At 43.2% G+C, this 22,901-nt stretch overlaps 1 protein-coding gene across 4 annotated transcripts in view; it reads left to right on the top strand.

The window, feature by feature from the left end:
• YBX3 (Y-box binding protein 3) overlaps nucleotides 1-22,901 on the top strand; it is a 66,920-nt gene that overhangs the window by 5,647 nt on the left and 38,372 nt on the right. For 2 of the 4 annotated variants that reach the window (XM_065572083.1, XM_005295749.4), the window contains exons 2-6: nucleotides 374-437; nucleotides 2,915-2,948; nucleotides 11,543-11,632; nucleotides 12,486-12,608; nucleotides 20,539-20,736. In XM_065572083.1, coding sequence (XP_065428155.1) covers nucleotides 374-437; nucleotides 2,915-2,948; nucleotides 11,543-11,632; nucleotides 12,486-12,608; nucleotides 20,539-20,736 — 509 coding nt within the window. The remainder of the gene's footprint in view (nucleotides 1-373; nucleotides 438-2,914; nucleotides 2,949-11,542; nucleotides 11,633-12,485; nucleotides 12,609-20,538; nucleotides 20,737-22,901) is intronic. The other 2 variants (XM_065572090.1, XM_024110158.3) reach the window with 1 other exon arrangement.

Below are 22,901 nucleotides of genomic sequence, written 5' to 3'. Positions count from 1 at the left end.
CGGGCTCCGAGCTGTCGCTGCCCTGCCACCTGGACCATGCGGTCCAGGTAACACATTGTGGACCACTGCTTCAGGTAAATTGCTTATCCTCAGTCTCCATTCCACATCTGTGAAACGGGACTATTCATTTGTCCCCACCTGGGTAAAATAAACTGATAAACTAGAAAAGTGCTATGTAAGTGCAAAGTATTATAAGGGAGCATTTCTTTGACTATAATAAGGCTATGTTACATATTGGTCTGTCCTAAATAACTCCGTACAGTATTTGCAGGTGTAAAGGAAGGGGAACACCTACCAGTTGTGTTTTATGCAGGAAGTTACTAGATGTGTGTTCCTCGAGGGTGACTGATATTAATTTACTTTTAATTTTCAGCCACTAAAGTTCTTGGCACTGTCAAGTGGTTCAACGTCAGAAACGGATATGGCTTTATCAACAGGTATGTTTGTTATATTGATAAATTCGTGCAGCACCGCAGTTCACATGCTTAATGGATCTATTAAGTCTTGAGCCTTCAAAATCAGGCTAGAAATCTCACAGGAAGAGGGGTTTTCTGAGATTTCTGGTATTTCCTGTTTCTGGTTGGATTCAAAATACCACAAGGTTGGCCTGTGATGCCGCATTTTAGCTCTGACAGCCTGATAACCATTAAGGTTCTGAGTTAAAATCAGATGATAGGTGGATGTGGGAGGAAGTTATTGAACCTTTCCAAACGTGTGTGTGTGTGGTGGTGGGGAGGGGAGCAGATTTGAGCTTTGGAGAAAGTTTTGGTAAAGGTGTTCTTACTTTCTGTCCAAACACGTTCACTCATCCCAATTACAATCTCCACTAAAAATCCACAGTTCTATGTTTTATAGTTCTAGCTGGGCACAGACTTGAACATGGAGAAGTTACGGGGTATTCCAAAGCTCAAGTCCAGATCCACATCTGAATTTTGGAAGTGGTCTCTCTCTCTCTCTCTCTCTCTCTCTGATAGGTCAAACCAAAATTCTAGCTCTACACTCCCACACTGAATTTTAAGAATCTGCATCTTGTACTCTATGTCCACCCTGAAGGGCATCTTATCATCCATTCATGTGGGTTACTAAACTGTTTCTAAGTGACTTCAAGCAAAAAATGGGAGAGCTAAAAGCTAGTGGTACGTGGCTTGCTCATGAAAACACTGTGATAAACTTACAGTTGACAAGCTACAGAAATTTGATTATTAATATTTTTTTATTTTTTTAAATAGTTTTCAAACTTTTTTTAAAAATCCTCTGTCAGAAAATGGATATAGCAAAAGAATACAGAAAAGCCTCAGTTTAGGGAGTTCGATAATTCAAGGAGATCAGAGACAGGAGATAAAGTATTTTACATCATAGAAACCATTTCCAATACAGCACTGTATTGTGGCGGACTCGATGTCTGTGATGAATTAGAGAATGAGGATATGGAACCTTTCAGTGCAACCACAGCTCATTGAGGCTGGCTGCCCCTCATATAGGGCACTTATATTGGGGATGGGGAGAGGGGATTCGATTCATGTTGAGAGAGCTCCATATCCCCTTCTATAGCATGGTTTCCAAGGTCGTGCAAGATGAGGAGGGTAATGAATGGCTTCGAGTTAAGGAAAATAACATGAAGCCTTCCATCTCTAGGTCATTGGTTTTACTTCAGCCCCTCTGAGGTAGTGATTCTTTCCAAATATGTTCTCTCAATGAAATGCATTTTCTGGCTCTCAGTCCAGTGGGAGAAGGCTCCGCACAATAAAACCATTATCAAAATTTGCACACTTATTGTCTTCCTCTACTTTCTCTGATCCACCCGTTATCAGTCCCAGTAAGGAAGCCAAACGGTTGAATAGGCCATAGAGACTTCCCCGGCTTCCTGGGAACATAGAGATTACACCCAATAATGCTTCTAGTTCAGTATCCTGACTCTGACAGTAGCCAATGCCACATGCTTCAGAGAGGGTGCAAGAAACCATATAGTAGCAGCTTACAGGGGTAGTTTCTAACCCCTGTTAGTGCTTGACTTCTATACCTGGAAATAAAAAGGTTTATATTCTTATACAATTCTATCTTCCTGAATCAGGAGGAGCATATTTTGGGGCTGGGGAGTCCCTCAGATTTCTTGACTGTCAACTTAGCACCTTTTCACAATCCACTGTAAACAGTAGCGTGGGACTGAAATTCTTTCGGAGTATTTGAGAGTTCCTAGCTTCTGCATTTGTTTGTGTGCACTGGATGTGAGTTCTCTCAGATATGTGTCAGCCTGTATCACATGCAGAATCCTATACTGGGTGAAGGATTGTCTAGACAACCTAGTAAGGTGTTTTTGTTTGTTTGTTTGTTTTTTTGTTTTGGTTTTTGTTGTTGTTTGGCTCCTTGATTTCATACATAGCTCTCCCCATCCCAGTGAGTATTCCTAGTCCCTCCTCTCCTGGGCTGTTTTGGGTTTCAGTGTAAGGGGAGCTATGTTAACAGCTGTGCACAGTCCTGTTGACAGTCTCACTTGACCTGTGGGATAATGTGCTGGGAGCTTGAGTTGCAGGTCCTGTGGTTGTGGAGAGGAGAGGGAGAGAATATAATAGCCTGGCTGCCTATGTCAGACTACACCTTGGATGTCTGTCCACAGATTACAGGGTGGTCCCTGGGGAAGATGGAAAATCCCCTGCTGTTGGGGAAACGATACAGAGGGAATTCACAGCCAGGTCTGAACGGAGAGACAGAGTAGGTTTGTACTGCACATGGAATCCCAGGGGGTGTGCGCCCTATGGAGGCTCCAGGAGATGTATTTCCAGGTTCTGTTCCTCCTTAAAAGAGGTACATGGACTGGTGAGTTGAACCCCAGGGACTATCTCCAGTAAAGCTGCAGGCCTAAATAATCAGATGCCCCATGATTACATCTCTCTCTCTCTCCACACTTTTTCCACAGAAATGACACAAAAGAAGATGTGTTTGTTCATCAGGTGAGTGAGAGGCTGCGGACTGTCTTTTTGTAGATTTTATACATTGTAAAACTTGTTGCCACGTACTGTCCATACTCCTCTCTCAGCCCTAGTCTCTCCTTATGAGTGCTAAAGGCATCATCCTGAACTGCTTCAGCCCCACATGTATCACTGACAAATTTCCTTCTCTTAGCCACTCTCATTATATGGAGTTAAAGGGGTTGTCCTAGTCAGAACTCTCCCAGCTTCCTCTGTGTATAACAGTTACAGATCCACCTCTCTATCTTTCACCTCCTTCTGTCTTCTCTTGCCCACTGTGGTTTAGGCAGGGGGCTTTTTTCTTTCCAGCAGGGTAACTGCTCAGTTGGTGTGGGGGAGGGAGTATCTGGCTCAAATAAAGTGAAATGAACCTTTTGTTTTGTTTTGATTTGTTTTCTACCTCATTCTCCCACCCTCCTTTTCTTCTGCACCAGACCCTCTGTTGTTCATACTCCTGGCTTCCTTTCCAGTCCTCTCACTCTTCTTTTCTCCTTTTCATACGTAGCCCTATTCCTCCTCTTGCTCTACTATCAATCTCTCCTTCTGTCCCCTTTCTTGCGATTCTTGAAGGAAAAGGATCCAATTGGATCCTTAACCAGCCTGGACATTATCAGCTGTCACAATGTGAAACAGCTGCAACCAAGAATGACAGGCAAGAGGGAATGCACCAGTTGTGACTAGGCAGGGAGTGGTCAACAGGAACCCCATGTGCACTAGCAGGCTTCCCTGAACCATCAGCAGGTCATGCTTTTAAAGTGTTTCACCGTGACCTGGGACTTCTGTTCTGAGATTTGAGGATGGCTGCGACCTCCTGAGGGTTAAATGTTCAGCAGCTATCTGTATTTACATCACACTCATTACTGTAATATCTGAGAGATGCACATTTGACCAAGAGGTTGTTACCCACACAAAATTCTGTTACTCACACGCTTTAGGGGCACCCACATTTACTTAGTTCCTAGGGCCCAAGGCATAACCCTCTTAATTTAGACACCCATCCATACCCCATTCCTGGGGCTCAGGCATTACCTTAGGCTCTAGGGCACCCATCCTTACCCCGTTCTTAGGGCTTAGGTGTGATCCTGTTAATTTAGACACCCACCCGTACCCATCTGTGGGCTCAGGGCATAACCTTACACTCTGCGGGTTTGCAGAGTCTTTTACCAGTGAAAGAGCCTTACACAGTAATATCCTACTTAACCTCTATTTATTAACAATTCCCTACAAAAATGAATGCATATGTTAAGCATACAATGCTCACCACTCCCAGTCTTCTTGATGGCCAGTCAGGATCAGGTCATCTGGGGGACTCCAGCTTCTTCACAGTGTGGTTGGCAGGGTGTTGAGATCTGGCAGCTCTGATCTTGGGGCTGTGTCCTGGAGTTGGTTCCCAAGAACTTTCTTTTGGATCCCAGTTTATATAGTGAAACTTGAGTCCTGCTTAACCAATCATTTTACTAAAATATTACTAAACAATTTTCCAACCAATTCTAACATCTTGTAAAACAATTCTTTAACCAGTTATACCTTCATTAGTTTACACCTAGCAAAATTAATTATGTAACAGGCAGAAACAATTAACAGACAGAGACCATACAGTTAAAGAATAGTGAAGGGATAGCTCAATGGTTTGAGCATTGGCCTGCTAAACCCAAGGTTGTGAGCTCAATCCTTGAGGGGGCCATTTAGGGATTTGGGGCAAAAATCTGTCTGGGGATTGGTCCTGCTTTGAGCAGGGGGTTGGACTAGATGACCTCCTGAGGTCCCTTCCAACCCTGATATTCTAGGATTCTAAATGGGGGACCATAAAGACAAAACAATAAAGTAGGGATTTCACAACCACAGCTTATCGATAAGTGATTTCTTGCCAGACAGAATGCCATCAAATGAAGTTTTCTTGAACCATCTTAAGATCTGTTTCTTTATCTGGTGATGGTGGGTACTATTAGGACAGGAATCTGAGGATGTGACTTTCTGCTTCTTGGCTAATGGCTGCTGCTCTTCTAATATGTCTACAGGAAAAGGCCTTATCCTTACAAGGTTACGTGCATTCCCTGTTGGGAAGCTTGTCCCAAACGCCTGAAAACAACAAAATTTCAAATGCTCCCTGATGAGCTAGCACCAAACCTTAAGCACCAAAAGCACAGGCTTCTACCACTTAAAGTTAAAGGAGTAACTCCATCAAGTGTAAGAGGTTTTATCCTCTGTGTGAGCCAGCCACTAGAAGCAGACGAAATACACACATAGTCTGCATGTTAAACAGTGGTTAGTGTGTATGTGTATATAACATTACTGGTGCTAAGGATACTCCGCTTGGTGGTGTGACTGTTCCTCAGGGTGATAGGAGTCAGAATTAACCTCATAGTTTTTAAGAGTTTGTGAACATGTTAATGAGAGATGAGACAGCAAGGGTGTTTGTGTGTAATTAATTACGATTTATATTGCATTAGGGGCGATGGCCTCATGTGCTAGTCATTGTACAATATCTCACTGTCCCTGTCCCAAAGAGCTGACATTCGTAAGTGCCAGGCTATAGGCAGCAGGTGGATACAGCTAACAGGTGTGGTCAGCACAAGGGAACAGTGAGATATTGGCCATGATGGAAAAGGTGGTAGCAGCAAGTGAGCTGCCTAATCATTGTCAAGCTTTTAATAGGCATCATGGCAGTGAAGTATTTTTTAAGGAGAAATTTAAAGAAGGACAATGAGGTGGCTCTACAGCTATTTACAATGGCATGGGAGTAGGCACAGCGGTGCTTGTTGAAAAGTTTTTAAAATGGGCTATCAAGAATGGCATTGTTAGCATTACTGCGTAAAAGATTAATGGTAGATGAGGGTTCTTAAATGTGAAGAATAATAGTTTTGTGTTTTGATGCAGCAGAGTTTCTACCCACTCTCTTTGTCACCACTTTGTTCCTGTCCTCAGAGAAGGGGAGATATGTGATTCCCATATGTAGATTAAGGAGCCATAATGGGAAGATGGGGAGAATTTTTGTCCTTCCAAAGGTCAATATATGGATAAAGTGGATGGTTAAAATCCTCTAGGAGTGTGCTCTTTGAGCAAAATCAGGCCTGACGTTAGTGAGTGAAATTCCATTTATTTCAGATGTCTACTTACTCTAGGATTAAATTTGTCCCATTGTCTCAACGTCCATAACTAGACTATTCTGGCTGGTCTTAGACCTGGTCCAGGATTTGATGTTCCTGAATTCATGCTCTCTTCCCTTTCTTTTGTTGTCCTACCACCCTGTCAGGAGCTCTAGCCAAATGGCATTTGAAACTCTGAAGGACTGACCACCTTCAGGCAATACTAGGCAGTTGGAGTTGGTATTGATTTAGTGGGAAGTGATATCTCCACTGCAGTAGTCTGGTTTTCCTGGTAGGATTCCTAACCAAGTACAAACTAAACCAGTCCCTGCTGAATTTATGAGAGCTGGGAGGGATCTCAGCTCCCCTTGGGATGGTACAGTGATTCAGTCAAGCAGATTGAGGCCTGCCTGAGTGAGAAGGAAAGCGAACAGTCAAGCAGGGAGTGGCAGTTACAAAGTCCTATCAATCACGTACACAAACATCCTGCTCTGAACTGCCTCTTTCCTCTCTGGGTAGTGACTGTTCCCTGCCTCTGGACTCCTCCCCCAGCACTTGGGAAGTGTGGAGGAGGGGTTGGATTACACATGTAATCTCTTTAGAATAAGGCTGACCTAGTTGAAGGGACACACCCACCCTCCACTCACTCAGTGGGAGGGAAGCAGGCAGATCTTTTGATCAGGGTGGGGGTTAACACTCTTTATTTGCTGCTATTGGATGCTATTTATATATACACAGAGCATACAGATTAAAATACTTCTCTCCTTAGAGCATACATCGCTGCTTTGTATTAACAGTTTCTCTCTTGCCATGGCTCCAAATCATGCAGAATCTGGAGCTAGAAAGACCTATTTGGCTTCATCTTGCTTATCGTTCTTGGCCACGGCCTGATCATTCTTTTGTGTGTTATCTAGGTCTCTGTCTATTACCAATTATAAATGACCCAAGTGATGTGCCTCTACCATTCTCATTGGGGAGGCTATGGCTATTCCAAAATGAAATAAATGAAGAAATATTTCCTGGAACTTTCCTCCTGAAATTTTAACTAATTTCTTCTAGTTGCAGCCCCTTTAGCATCCTTAAAAGTCCCTATCCCTCTTTGGTACTTAAGAACATAAGAATGGTCTGACCCAGTACGGCCAGTTGTCCATATAGCCCAGTATCCTGTCTTCAGACAGTAGCCAATGCCAGGTGCTTCTGAAGGAATGAACAGAATAGCAATCATTGAGTGATCTGTCCCCTGTCATCCACTCCCAGTTCTGGCAACCAAACTCTAGGGATACCCAGAGCATGAGGTTGCATCCCTGGCCATCTTGGTGAATAGCTATTGATGGATCTATCCTCCATGAACTAATCTAATTATTTTTTGAACTCTGTTATAGTTTTTGGCCTTCACAACATCCTCTGATAAAGAGTTTCACAGGTTGACTGTGCATTGTGTGAAAAAATATTTCCTTTTGTTTGTTTTAAACCTCTGCCTCTTAATTTCATTTGGTGACCCCTAGTTCTTGTGTTATGAGAAGGAGTAAATAACACTTCCTTATTTACTTTCTCCACACCAGTCATGATTTTATAGACCTCAATCATATCCCCCGCCCTTAGCTGTCTCTTTACCAAGCTGAAAAGTCCCAGTCTTATTAATCTGTCCTCATACAGCAGCCGTTCCATATCCGTAATCATTTTTGTTGCCCTTTTCTGAACCTTTTCCAATTCCAGTATATCTTTTTTTTTGAGATGGGGCGACCACATCTGCACACAGTATTCAAGATGTGGGCATACCATGAAATTATATAGAGGCAATATGGTATTTTCTGTCATATTATCTATCCCTTTCCTAATGATTTCAAGCATTCTGTTGGCTTTTTTGACTGTTGCTGCACATTGAGTGGATGTTTTCAGAGAACTATCCACAATGACTCCAAGATCTTTCTTGAGTGGTAACAGCTAATTTAGAGCCCATCATTTTATATGTGTCGTTGGGATTGTTTTCCAATGTGCATTACTTTGCATTTATCAGCACTGAATGTCATCTGCCATTTTGTTGCCCAGTCACCCAGTTTTGAGAGATCCTTTTGTAACTCTTCGCAGTCTGTCTGGGACTTAACTATCTTGAGTAGTTTTGTATCATCTGCAAATTTTGCCACCTCACTGTTTACCCCTTTTCCCAGATCATTTATGATCAGGTTAAATAGGACTGGGCCCAGTACAGACCCTGGGGGGCACCACTATTTATCTCTCTCCATTCTGAAAAAGGACCATTTATTCCTACCCTTTGTTTCGTATCTTTCAACCAGTTACCAATCCATGAGAGGACCTTCCCTCTTATCCCATGACTGCTTACTTTGCTGAAGAGCTTTTGTTGAGGGACCTTGTCAAAGGTTTCTGAAAATTTAAATACACTATGTCCACTGGATCCCCCTCGTCCACATGCTTGTTGACCCCCTCAAAGAATTCTAGTAGATTGGCGAAGCATGATTTCCCTTTACAAAAACCATGTTGACTCTTCCCCAACAAATTATTTCATCTGTGTGTGTCACAATTTTGTTCTTTACTGTAGTTTCAACCAGTTTGCCCAGAACTGATGTCAGGCTTACCGGCCTGTAATTGCCAGGGTTGCCTCTGGAGCACTTTTTAAAAATTGGTGTCATGTTAGCTATCTTCCAGTCATTTGGTACAGAAGCTGATTTAAATGATAGGTTACAGACTACAGTTAGTAGTCCTGCAGTTTCACATTTGAGTTCCTTCAGAACTCTTGGGTGAATGCCATCTGGTCCTGGTGATTTATTACTGTTTAGTTTATCAATTTGTTTCAAAACCTTTTCTAATGACACCTCAATCTGGGACAGTTCCTCAGATTTGTCACCTAAAAAGAATGGCTCAGGTTTGGTAATCTCCCTCACATCCTCAACCGTGAAGACTGTTGCAAAGAATTCATTAGTTTCTCTGCAATGGCCTTATCAACCTCAAGTGCTCCTTTAGCATAGATCATAGAGTTGGAAGGGACCTCAGGAGGTCATCTAATTCAACCCCCTGCTCAAAAAGACTAATCCCCAGACAGATTTTTACCCCAGTTCCCTAAATGCCTCCTCAAGGATTGAACTCACAACCCTGGGTTTAGCAGGCCAATGCTCAAACCACTGAACTAGCATCCCTTAAGGTTCTTGCAGCAGGGGTCCTGAACTGTGAACTGTTCCTTCATTTACAATGTGTGTGTTTTATTTTGTTTCAATTTTGAATGAATTCAAAATATTTTTTTGTCTCTGTGTAGTATAGCTCCCAAATCTGTCCATATACAATAATCTATTATCACCGTTTTATCTAATTGAAATATTCAGAATTGCAATCTTTCTGTCCATAAATCTCATAATACCACATTTGAAACTATCCAGTCTGTCCTCAGTCACCATAGCATCTGGGCACCTCACAAATTTGAATGAATTTATCCTTACTATACCACTGTGATATAGGTAAATCTGGTATTATTTTCATCATTTGACAAATAGAAGTGCACCAAGAGACACTGAACCAGATGAAATAATGTGACCACAGTCACACAGAAGTCTGCATCACAGACAGGAACTGCACCCAAATCTCCAGAGTTCAAGTCTAGTGCTGGTATCAAATTTTCCTAGTTTTGATCTAATCTGTGTCCAGGTTTGTTGATTGTGATACCTAGCTCTTATATCTAGCATCTTTTCACGTGAAGATCTCAAAGCGCTTGACAACACTTCTAGGTATACTTAATCCTGCCTCAGCACAGGAAGATTGCCTAGATGACCTCTTGAGGTCCCTTCCAACCCTACATTTCTATGATAGTGCTTCAGGTAAAATCTTTGGCATAAATTGCATTGACTTTAGTAGATGTAGGGGTAGCCCACTAATTGCTCAAGGAGCCTTTCAGTGAATATGGGCTGAGTTTCTGTATCATAATGGAAGGGATATTTGGCCCTAGTGTTTGTCTGCGTAGCAGAACCAAGGGCAAAAAGAGGAGGCCTTTTCTGAAAGTCACTTAACACCTTACAGTTAAAAGGTCATTAATAATGCCAGACCAAGTAGCATTAATGGTTCTAGCCCTCTAGAACCATTGATAGTGGAACAGAGCCCAAAGCCAGAAGTTTTGCATAGTTTCAGATTTTGTTGCAAACATCTTGCACAGTTCTCCTACATTCCCTTTGTTGACACTTTGGGGGCACTACTGGATTGGGGGGGATGGTCTGGGTAGAGGGATGCACAGTTAATATTGCCATCCATCAAGAGATTTCAGCCCAACTCCCATCTGCCCATCTCTCCTTGGCTGTCCACAGAGAAGAGAAGTTCAAGATGCTGTCAGGGTGGTGTGGCTTCTTGTGCCTCTGTCCTCTATGGTCTCTGAAAGGACATCAGGTCTTGGGCCTCCTGCCTGTACCTGTCTCTGTGTGGAATTAGATCAGGACCTAAGTACGCTATCCCATGTATACCAAACACTTATCACCATGCAGGTCCAATTGGGTTTCGGGCACTTGTCTCCTCCCTTTGGGGACTTGCAACCAGTGCAACAACCTTCTTAAAACAAAGGACCAGAGCATTAGAGAAAAAATGGCATATTTAGTCTAATCTAATCTTATGCTTCACCACAAGCAGTTAGGTGAACTTCCCTCTTGAGTTACAGGAACAGAACTAACTTGTATCTGTTAGCAAGTTCAGATCCTCCTGTGACTCTGAGCATCTCTCAATCTGATTCTCTGACCTACCCTGTTTGAACTTTTTTTTGGGGGGGGGAGTGGGGGTTGCTGCTTAGGAAGAGGGCTAGAACCATTAATGGTACTTGGTCTGGCATTATTAATGACCTTTTAACTGTAGGTGTTAAGTGACTTTCAGAAAGGGCCTCCTCTTCTTGCCCTTGGTTCTGCTACGCAGACAAATACCTAGGGTCAAATATCCCTTCCATTATATGATACAGAAACATCACTGTAGTGACAGCATTAAGAGTATTTGTCACAGATACCATGGTACTCTGAACTATGTGGGGCGAAAGTGCCAATGTGGATGCCAGTGGATGCCAGTGGGGTTGTAGGGATGGTCTAGAGCATCAGAGGGTGAGTTAGGACTCAGGAGATCTTAGCTTGGTTCCTGGCTCAACAGCAGACTTCCTGTGTGACTTTGGGCAAGTAACTTTATCTACTTAGTGCCTCTGTTCGATGTCTAAAAATGAGAAGAATATCTCTCCTTACACCCTGTGAGGTAGAGGGTATGCTCTGTTAAGGATTGAGTGGTACTGAGATAATAAGCTGCTCAAGGTCATTTAAATCACTGATAGTGCCCTTTCTGAATAAAGCAGAGTGAAGCTGTACATGAATAGTCTGAGATTGGGCAGAGGCAAAGGTAGCAGCCACTCCATCTCCTTGCCGTGAGCCACTAACTTGCTATCGGGGAACTGCTCTGGGAGAATCTGATTTCTGTTGCATTCCACCTCTGACTTTTGATCAAGGTGACTGTTTTGTCTCTTTAAAGACCGCGATCAAGAAGAACAACCCACGGAAATACCTACGCAGTGTTGGTGATGGAGAGACTGTAGAATTTGATGTGGTCGAGGGAGAGAAGGTGAGAGAATCTGAGAGAGATGGAGAAAGGCCTAAGTGATCTTGGGTAGTCCATTGCCACCTTTCTCCCAATGGGGTTGGATGTAGGATCATTCCTTTGTATACATCCTCTAGTGCTCTGTCCAGTCTAGTGATAAATTACTCCACTGATGGAGCTTCTACTATTTTCCCTTGGGAGACTATTCTCCTGTCTAATAAATCTTTACAAAATATATCAGGATCTCCACTTTGAAATTGTTTTTCTTTAATTTCATCCCATTACTCCTATGAGCTATAAAATTTTCTTATTTGACTAGATTAATTTTTTTAAATAGGAAGGCTGTAGGTCTGTACATACACATTTTTGTACCCTACTGAATAATTCTCTCTGTCCTTGGTATTTGAACCCTTCAAATACTTGTAGATTCATGTTTCCTGTTAATTGTCATTTAGCTAATCTGTAGATATTCAGGGTTGTTTTTTTGTGTTGTGTGTGGTTTTGTTGGTGTTTTGTTTTAGTTTTTGTTCCTCAAAATTCAATTAAATTTTTCTGGCCCTCTGATCATTTTGCTGATATCTTCTGAACTCCCTATAGTTTGTGAACCTCTTTCTGGTAATGAGGTTGAAAATACCTGGCCTGCTTGTGCATTCTTGCCATATGAGGCTTGTGAGGAGTGGAAAAATAAGCAGTGTCCAAGAAACGTGCTATTTGGAGGGAAGACAGTCCCCTCTTGTCTTAATTCTGTAATTATGGAAACAGCGAGATGTTTTGATTCCCCATCTTGCTTCCTTTCTCTGGATCTGTCTACCTTCCACTTGGTTCTTGTTCTCTTGCCTGCTTTTCATCACGTCCTTTCTCTCTGTTTCTGTCTCAGGGTGCAGAAGCAGCTAATGTCACTGGTCCAGATGGAGTCCCCGTGGAAGGCAGTCGTTATGCTGCAGACAGACGCCGTTATCGACGTGGCTATTATGGCAGACGCCGTGGACCACCTCGTAATGTAAGTTGGGCTCAGTTCTTGTTCCAGCACTCCCACTTCAACCCCAGATCCTGAGATTTCCTGTGTGAGGATTGGGGAATTCCAAGTTAAGCACTATGTCATGATGAACAAATCCAGCTGAACTTGGAGGCAAGTGGTATGTTCCTTCTGATGTGTCCAGAAGGGAGAGGTTAAGTAGCCACTGTCTTCTACCAATACTAGGTGCCCACAATGTTGGAGCTGACACAATACACTCAGCCACTTGAGCTTTTCTGAAGAGATACCTCCCTGGTGTCTGTCTCTAGGAGGATGTGAAAAGTGGCTTTTGGTTGTGGAAGTATTTTCCTCCTTAAAAATGTCCCTCTATTTCTTTGCACAGTGAAGTACTCTATTCTCTTCACTCATTCCTTTTTGGTTCTGTCTACGCTGGCCTAAAAGGTGATGGAATAAACAGTTGCTTTCCTTGCCTGTACAGGGACCATGTTAGGCCCCTAACTATGCAAGGGCTTCAAGCAATGCACCTTTTGCCCAGTGATTATTCCAGAGTCTGATGCCCATGTTTGATGCCTCCTATGCCTGGGTAAAGCATTATGCAGAGTGATATACTTTCATTCCGTGCACCACATGGGAGATTGAGATGAGCCTGCAGCCTCAAACCTAAGCCTACAGCCTGATAACCTGACGGGTCTGTCAAAGGTATTCAGTTCAGCCTCTGTGCTGAGATCCTCTGACACAGGGTCCAAGACACACACTTGCGAGCCCTGAGGCCAGAACTATCATGGGCTGAAGATTGGAATTTTCTTGGCTCTGTGCCACTTGAGATTTACACCGTGGCAATATCTGCACCAATTGCTAAGATCTCAAACCTAGCATTGACTCAAGAGGCAGCAACAACAAAGAGAGAGGAAGCCACATCCCTCTCCTTCATATCCTTCAATCCATGAGGGCCTTGAAGACTTTCATGGCATTGCTGTCGCCTGTTCTCCATGCTTCTCAGGAACTGGAATAACTAATTTGGATTCCTCATTGGTTCACGTGGCAGTGATGTCTTTTGATATCTGTGTGCCTGAGTTTGCGGGGGGGTGTCCACTGACAAGGCAACTAGCCAACCCACCACTTGTTTTTTTGCTGCTTGAACTCTGTCTCTATACTGATTTCTCTGGTCTTAATCCAGAACTGCCTTGGGGGTACCTTCAATCCCTTCGGAGATGAACTTGGAGGGTCTCCTGACTCAACCTCAAGACACTGGTCATCTTCCCCCACCTCAGATCAAGGTATCATGGAAGGATATCTTGCAGGGCCATCTTCAACCTGTGTTGCCCTGTGTACAGGACTCCATGAAAGCCTTGCTGGAGGTTGAGGCCAATCTCTGCACTGGCACCAGTGCCCCTTCCAACACTAAACCTTCCCTCTGCACCAATGCCCTCACAAGCACCTATTCCTTATCTGCCACTGACACAGCCTGTCTTTGATGACACTGATACCAGTAAGAGACCCCTTGGATCTATCCATATCTGTGGAATAGTATGAGACTCCTTCAGAGGAAACGTTCAAGTTTCTTTTGTAGGCACATACAAATAGTATCTCATCAGAAGAACAAATTGATGCTTCATCGGTTTCCCTTCTTATGAACAGAGACTGTTTCAGTAACTAGTGGGGAGAATGGCAAGTGTTCTCCAGCTGCAAACAGGGGTTATGGCACCAGAGATATCAATCCCCTGTTTATCATATTACAGATGCAGACCAGGGAGAAGCTTGCTCTGTCTACAGCTGTGCCCAAGGATATCTGTCTCTCTCTCTGCTCTCATTTCCAAGAGAGCAGACAGGGTTTATGTTAAACCATGTGAAGGACATCAGTTATAGTGTTGCTTGGCAAACTCCATGCTGTTACCTGCGGTACAGGAAAGAGGGGTCAGTAGGGTGTCCCACTTTACCCTCTCTGTCAGAGGAGATATTAACTGGGTATTTTGGTAGATGTTCCTACTTACCTGTCTCATTAGGATTTTGGGTGGCCAACTATAAGCCACATGTCCCATTACAGTTATGCCCTGTGGATGCCACGAGCCACATCCTGGAATCTTTTCCTGAGGAACAGAAGAAAGGAACTAGGACACTGGTTGCTAAGGATCGTGTGCTTACTAAGTGCTCCCTAAAAGCAGCATATGATGCCTTGCACAGAAGTGCAAGAACAGTTGCCCATCTGTATAGAGTGTACTCCTTTGAGGGCCTGGGCTTCTTTAATGACAAAACAGATGAAGCCCTAGAGAACATTAAGGCCTCTGCCTGCTCTTGGTGGCTAACTATCCTCTTCCTCAACTCGGAGGAGGTCTGCTCTTCCTACTTTCGAAGTCAGGTTCCCTCACAACACAAAAGCATGCATCCCCAAAGGTGATACGAGCCACCTCCTAAACTTGCTACTGGCCTCAGCAGTATGGAATCAGGTTTCCTTGCCACGTGGCCCTCAGCATTAGCCTCTAACCAAAAGTTTGGCGAGGTGTGATTGAGAGCTTTGCACCAATTTACGTCATGTCTCCCTATCCTTTGGATCCAGACTTTTTTTTCTACAGTATCTGGTATAGGATTACTTCCAATTGCTGGGTACTGGATACCGTCAGTGACAAATACTCCATCCAGTTCTTCATTGTGCCATCTTGCCACCTCCCTCTTCAGGGGCCCATATTCTGAGACCGTTCCATCAGAAGTAGTGGATTCTCTTCTCAAGAAGAGCTATAGAGGAGTTTCCACAAAAACCCTGACAGGAAAAGATTTTATTTTTTCTCTTTCCTGATCCCTGAGAAGAATGATGGCCTGAGACCCATTGTGGACCTCAGAAACCTCAACAGGTACATATAACCATTCACATTCAGGATGTTCATGATGGGGGGGGCATTTATGGCTTCCTTAAAGAACACCTGCTTTCATGCAGCATCCAAATGCTTGCATCAAGTTCTGAGGTTCTGTGTGGGGACAAGACACTAGAGTCCTTCCTTTATCACAGCCCTGTGAGTTTTCACCAAGTTCACATAGTGGTTGCTGCACTCCTCGGACACCAAGCAATATTTGTTTACCCATGTCTGGTTGACTGGCTAACAGCTAGCTCTCAACAGGATCTCTCCTCAGCGATTCAGTGTATATATACAGCCTCTTCCAGTCTTTGGGATTGTTGATTAACTGGAAGAAATCCACTTTTCAACCTGCACAAAGGATTACCTTTTATCAGAGTGGTCCTGAATGCCAGTGGGTCAGAAACTTTCAGGATGGTACCTATTGCTTCCCACCTCAGCATAGTTGCCCCAGTGCCTTCAATCTTGACTAGGGTGTGTATTGCCAAGGCCATAAAACACGGCATAGGGAACACCTGGGATTCCAGACAGTCTATCGATGTGCTCCATCCAGTACATAAATAGGACAGTGTAGTGCCCCTAAATACCAGCAGAAATCCTTCAGTCTCTCATTAAATATAGCTGCTATATGTGAGTATTGGAGGGTAGCGAACATATGTATTTTACAAAGGCTCGGTGATGTGTGAAACTATAGGTCTATAAGCTGTACATCTGTACCTGGTAACCTGGCTTAAACAATAACTAAAAATAATCTTCTAGATGTTTTATTACAGGATCTACTCACTACAATTCTTGCAAAGGAAAATAGATTAGTACAACACTTAAAATTCTTTGGTCTTGTCAATGAAGTAGTTGACAAAGCAGAACCAGTTGAAATAATTCATTTAGACTTCCAAAAGGTCTCTGACAAAGTCTCTTACCAGAGGCTACTAAAGATGCTAAGTATCATAGGATGAGAGGCAAAGTATTGTCATTTGATCAAAAATTGGCTAGGAGACAGAAGGCAGAGTAGAATGGTCAACTTTCATCATGGCAAAAGGTGGTGTGGTGACTCTAGGTTCTGTACTGGGTCTAGTGTTTAACAATGAAAAGGGCAGTGAGGTAGCAAAATCTGCAGGTAACAGTTATTTAGGTTAGTCAGAACCAGAGAGGACTGTGAGGAACTACATAGACTTGACCAAGCTAGGTAAATGGGCAACATGAAGGCAAATGTTAATTAAACTATCCTACACAAGAAAAGGGCCTGGACATCATTGTAGACAACTCAATGTAGACCTCTATTCAGCGTGCAGCTGCAGTCAAAGGAGAACAAGATGCATAAGAAATGGCATATAATGCCATTGCATGAATCAGTGATATGTTTCATCTGGAATTGTAGTTGCCTGGACCTGGGACTAACCCCTCCTGCAGTTTCAATCAAGAGGATAACGTTAAGGCCCGCAGCTGTGATGCAGTAGCATAGAATTTTGTCCTGGGAGAGAGACTGGCAATGAGAGAGCTGGGAGAGGGGGAAGGAGTTGGAAGGCAGTTACAGGAGGAGAAGACAAAAAGAGGTGGTGCTGGGGTAAAAAGGGGATTTGCCAGAGGAAGCTAGCTGGCTGAAACGTGGTGTGCAAGGAACCTGGATGTGAGGGGCATACCTCCATGTGAATGATGAGGTTGGCCACTGGGACTTTGACAGGGAATACAGTTTGGGTGCCTTGGCTGCCCAGCTAGGGGAGCTATTGTTCACCTGAGGAAGTGGACCTGAGGAAAGAGATGTGGTCATTGGAGTGTCAAAGCAAAGGACCATCGCAAGCCAGAGACAGTTGAAGGTGCTGGGATAACTGGGGTGAAGCTCAGGAAAGAGGAGGAGCTGATTCTTTCTTGGGGTGACACAGCATGGTATTAACAAATTTCTTTTGTTGTGATGGTACTTTACTATTTATTTTCCTAAGCAAGTATTTGTTACTTTAACAGAACACTAATATATTTAGTTATTTTTATATATATATATATATATATAAAAAATAATAAAATCTTCTTGTCCCTACCAAATTTCCTGGGTTTTTCCTTTTTAAAGTTTACGTTTTAAGATTATCTCCCTTGTATTGGCTTGCCTCTGCCTTTCTGCACAGTAGGAATAGCCTAGCTGAGGACTGGGTCACTGCAAAATACTGCATGCAGTGTTCGTCACCTCACCTCTAAAACAATATTGCAAAAATACAGGGGGCTCAGAGAAGAGCAATGAAAATGGATAAGCATGGAAAAGACTGTCATATGAAGAAAAATTAAAAGATTGGGATGGCTTACCTTAGAAAGAAGATCTGATAAAAGTATATAGTGTGTGTGTGTGTGTGTGTGTTAGAGCTTCTGTTTTTCCCTGTCTCATAACAGAAAAACAAGGGGATGTTGAATTTGAAAGGTGCAAATTCAAAACTAACAAAAGGAAATATATAATTGGACTGTGGAATTTGCTTTCAGGGGACGCTCTTGAGGCCAGAAAGTTAGAACGATTCAAAGAGGGATAGCACTACAGATGCTCCTCAGGTTACGCAAACCTGACTTACAGAAATCCGCACTTATGGAAAAAGTTCCGTAAGCTTTTTTTTTTTTTTTTTTTTTTAAATTGTCAGAGATACGTTCCCGACTTACGCAAGGCGTTCCGGAATGGAATGCTTGCGTAAGTCGGGGAGCTTTTGTATAGAGATAAGACTATTCAGAGTTATAATAATTAATGCTCAAAGGAAGGTCTTGAAAGGGATATACAGTTTCATGATTAAAGCCAGTCTCAGACTATTAGGATGAGGCCTTCATGGAGGCCCTCCCACTCCAGTTGCAGGATTCTTAACCTTTTTTCTTAAATATCTCATGCTGGCTACTGCTGGAGATCAGATACTGGACTAGATGGACCTTGAGTCTGATCCATTAAGGTAACTGGTATGTTCCTGCAAAAGTGGAGGAATTAGACTTATGCCTTTTTTTTTTTTTTCTGCTTTATAATCTATAATGGGAAGAAACCTGGAGGAATATTTTAAAATGTTTTTGTCTTTCCCGACCCCTGCACAAAGTTGTTGTGTTTTTTTGTTGTTGTTGTTTGGTTCTTTTTTGTTTTTTTTTTTTTTTCTTTTTAAATTCAGGTCTTTTCTACTCCCTCCTGGAAGACTTTATAGATGGCTAAAGAACTGGTAGGATTATGGCATTCAGGCTTCAGTTTCCTGTGGAACTGCGAGGGAAAGGATTTTATTTTGATGAGATTGTCTAAAAACACTAATACACTTGTTTCTTAACTCTGCTAAATCATTTCTATGTACTCTTCACCTTTTCTGAAGTCAGTGGCGTTACAATGGCATAAGCATGGTGTAACAGAGTGGAGAATCAAGGTGTGAACTGCTTGTCAGGACTAAAGAAAAACCTGAGAAGAAGAAGATCTTAGTGAAAAAACACAAACCCCCAATTCCTGTCAATTGCAGGCACTGGTCCTTGTAGTAGTGCTCTAGCAAAAAAACAGGGAAGACATGACTTGATTGTCTTGATGTTTCAAAGCTTAAAAAAGAGATAAAATCCACTTTGGAGAAACGCACACTTTCTTTGTACCTCCATAAAGAAGGAAAAAGGAGACCCTTTTTTTGCATGTTACTTCTAGATTATGGAGACGAGGTAGTAAGTGTAACAAGTTTTCTGCCATTGACTTCATTGGTAGTAGTAGGAACAAACTATAGCAAAATCCTGGATTCCATGTCTAAACTAGAAATTCTGCGGAAGCTGCATTTAAATGAAAAGGGGGAGGATTTTACTAAATTAAATAATTCAAATTAAAAGACCAATCAAGTATAGTATTCCCTCAGTTATTTATTTTGGTATTCAGTTCACAGGTTTTACATTGCCCCTAAATTTTCTCTCTTCTAGATGCTGCAAGACTTAAATTAAATTGCATTTTGGAAGCTGTCATGGGAAAGATGGAGGTTTTGGCAGATACGTAGGCTGTTGCAGGACTTTTCTGCAGTGTCAAAGGCATGGGAAATGGTTTGGGATTTTGGGCCATGTATATTGGCTGGAAGCTATGCTAAAATGATCAGTTTAAAAATTGGTAGCACTAGTGATATTGTCATAATGGGATTTCAGTGGTAGTCGCAGGGACGTGCTAGCCGCCACTTCCCGCAGCTCCCATTGGCCGGAAACGGTGAACAACAGCCACTGGTAGCTGTGGGGGGTGGGTGGGGCGTGTCTGCAGACGGTCAACATTAGCAAAATGTCTCGCAGCCCACAATCAGATTACCTTGATGGGCTGGCCATGGGTTGCCGACCACTGGTTTAGAGCATCTTCACCAGAAGCACTACAGCAGTGCAACTGCATTGGTACAGCTGTGCTAAGCCTGGTAAAGGGGATTTCCTGTAGTTCAAATGGTACAGGCCTACATTGTTCAAGGTGAAGGACTAGGGTTCTAGTCTTGGCTCCTCAGAGATGTGGGGGAGTGTGACTTTTCCAGTAATCATCTGTCTGCAGCACATGCATCCATTACAGGGGGCAGGGGAGGGCCTGCTGATCTGGCTTGGGCTTTGCAGCGCAAGGGAGTCTTAAGGAGGAATTTGGTGGGTATGCATGCTAGGATAAGGTAGTACAATGCAAGCCTGTGGCTAGCATGGAAGAAGGCACAAAGACCAGAGTAGGCAAATACACAAAGGGAATGATGAAATGGTATTTGCTTCCAATCATGGCTCTTGGTACCTTCCTCTCCCTGGAACCAGTTACTGCTCCTTGATGTTCACATTATGCCCCTCCCCACTCTTGAGTTGTTCCTTAGTTAGGCTGCATGTTATTTTTCCACCTTCCCTCTTAAATCAGAACTTCCAACCCCTTCATCATTCTTGTTTTTTTGTCCGTCTGTCCCCCCCCATTCCCTTCATTGTGATTGCATCTTTCTGGCACTGCAGTGCCTGGAACTGGATGTTGCTGACCTGGTGCATTCGCACTGGAGTCACAGAAAGGGACTGTCTCCTCCCTGATAAGGTGCTCAAGTGTGCGCAGTCTCGAATTGTATTGGTTTTGTGTAGGGGAGGCACTGGTTTGACATCTGCCCCCTCCTTCCTCCTCCTGGTTCTCACTCTGTGTTTCTTTGCTTCGCCAGTACCCGGGTGAGGAGGAGGAGGAGGAGGGGAGCGGGAGCAGTGAAGGATTGGATCCTCTCATCACCGAAGGGCATATCCCAGGGTCACGGAACCAGCTGCGCCGCCCACAATACCGGCAGCGCTTCTTCCCACCTTACCGCTCGGGACAGACCTTTGACCGCCGCTCACGGGTCTATTCCCATGCTGATGGCACGCAGGTAAAACAGCATCTGGAAACTATGATTACTCCCCTGCCCTGCTCTGCTCCCTTCTCCCTTGCTGCCCCATCTGCCTCTTCGTCTGTGAATTTGCTTCTCAGTGGACTGATTCAGACACAGTTATGACTGAACTTCCAGGTTGGTCTTCTGCTGGTGCACTTCCATCCTCATTAAACAACAATATAATTGTCCGTCAAAAAAGTATAACTAAGTTACATTACTCTGACATTCAAATGGTAATTGCAGGGCTTGGGAGGACTGAGGCAGCAGGATTCTGCTTTCTCTGATGAAGGGGTGATTGAGAAACCCATCAATCTCCCACCTATTGCAATGACCTGTGGAGTTCACTGGAGCCATGGGACACCTGTTGCCTTCTCTGTGCATTTGTAGCCTTCATATTTCAGTAGTTCTCCAACTTTTCATTCTTTGTGGACAAGCCAGTAACTCTCCATCCTTCCCGCCATCCCCTCTGCTAATTCTGAAAGATGTTGCCTCTTATGGATCAGCTGCTGTTCAACGGATCTCACTTGGAGGAAACTATTGATCTAGAGCTGTCTGTCTTAACTCAATTTATGCCCAGACATCATCCACCCCATGAAAGATTGGGGGGGGGGAGGGCGGGGAGAATATGGGGTCCTAACATCCATATAGGCTCTTCCATGTTCATTTTAAAGAAAAAAGGAAGGGGAGAGTTCTGAAACTATGGGATTTTAGTGTCCCCTGTTTTGTAGTATGTTGAGAGCCTTCTTATTCCAAAGGGATAAGAGTAATAGTTCTATCTCAAACCACTCTAAATGCCCAAGTCGTCTTTTTCTCCTGGGTGTTCACACCTTTCAGATTGAAGATGATTACCCCTATCTGTACTATCCATTTAGCCAGCATTTGATGGGGGATTCCTCTGGTTACTTTTCTGTCTGTCAGTTTTTCCACCAACAAATGGCATTACCTAATGTGCCATTTTCTTTTACATGCTCTGTTTTTTCATTGTCTTGATTCCATTCCCTACTCTTCTCCACCCCTCCTCCACCTCAGCAGCTGCCCTTGTCAGGCTGCTAAAAATAGTTGGCATAGCTATATGCAGGCACAGCATGTGAAACTGCAAGTGTCTTTAGTGCAGGTCTGTGCCTCTAGGAAACTTTGGAGGCAGAAAAGACCCAGGAAGGGCCTGATATCTTAATATTCTTTTTGGGGAAGGGGAGATGTTCCTCCTATCCCTGTCCCATGAGTTTTAGCATTAGTGAAAAGACTCAAATTGTCAACACCTGGAGACCAAAGTCCATTTTTTCCCACAGATCTGGTACACTGAGGAGCAGCACTACAAGCTTCCCAAACATAACTACCCTTTCTATTGTATCTTACCTCTGTCTTGAAGAAAGTTCATTCTCCATGGCCCCTCTACTAAGATCACAAGTTAAAAATTCAGTTAATGCTAAATGTGGTGATGGTGGTGGTATAATAGCTGACTAACTAGGAACTGGTTGAGACTCACTAAAATCATTCCATATCTGACATCTCTTTTGCAGCCTTTGATGATAGCTTTTGCCCAAAACTGACCATCAGAATCAGTACCCTAAAGCCAAAAAATCTGTATTTCGTATCCTGGTGCATGTGTGCAATCCTGTCCCACAGGAATAATGATATAAGCAAATCTTGGTAACAAGACATACAGGCTTAAATTATAAACCTTAGTATCATAAAATAAAATAGTGGGATAGATATGTTACCAAGGGGCTGGCAAGATGTACTGTGAAGAAAGATTAAAATAACTAAATATTTATAGCTTTGATAGATAATGATTATGTGAGACTGTGATAACTCGTCTTCAAGTATTTGAAGGGTGACAATACCAAGTAGGGAAAGGAACGATCCTGGTTTGTCAGCATCGTGGACAAGATGACCTAATAGGATTTTTTTATCTCTAATTTCCTTGGCACTTGTTTGAATTAATTTGTTTGATGAAAACTGGGTTAGGCTGGTTTAGAGATGCTGTGTTTATGTGGCCTGGATTGAATAAACTTGAATTGGATTGATTTGATATGGATTACAGTAACTCCCCACTTAACGTCCTCTCGCTTAATGTTGTTTCGATGTTACGTCCCTGCTCTGTTACAGAACATGCTTGTTTAAAGTTGTGCAATGCTCCGCTATAACGTCGTTTGGCTGCC

The sequence above is a fragment of the Chrysemys picta genome, chromosome 1 (genome assembly GCF_011386835.1).
Source record: "Chrysemys picta bellii isolate R12L10 chromosome 1, ASM1138683v2, whole genome shotgun sequence".
NCBI lineage: Eukaryota > Metazoa > Chordata > Testudines > Emydidae > Chrysemys > Chrysemys picta.
This window is presented reverse-complemented; position numbering and strand designations above follow the sequence as displayed.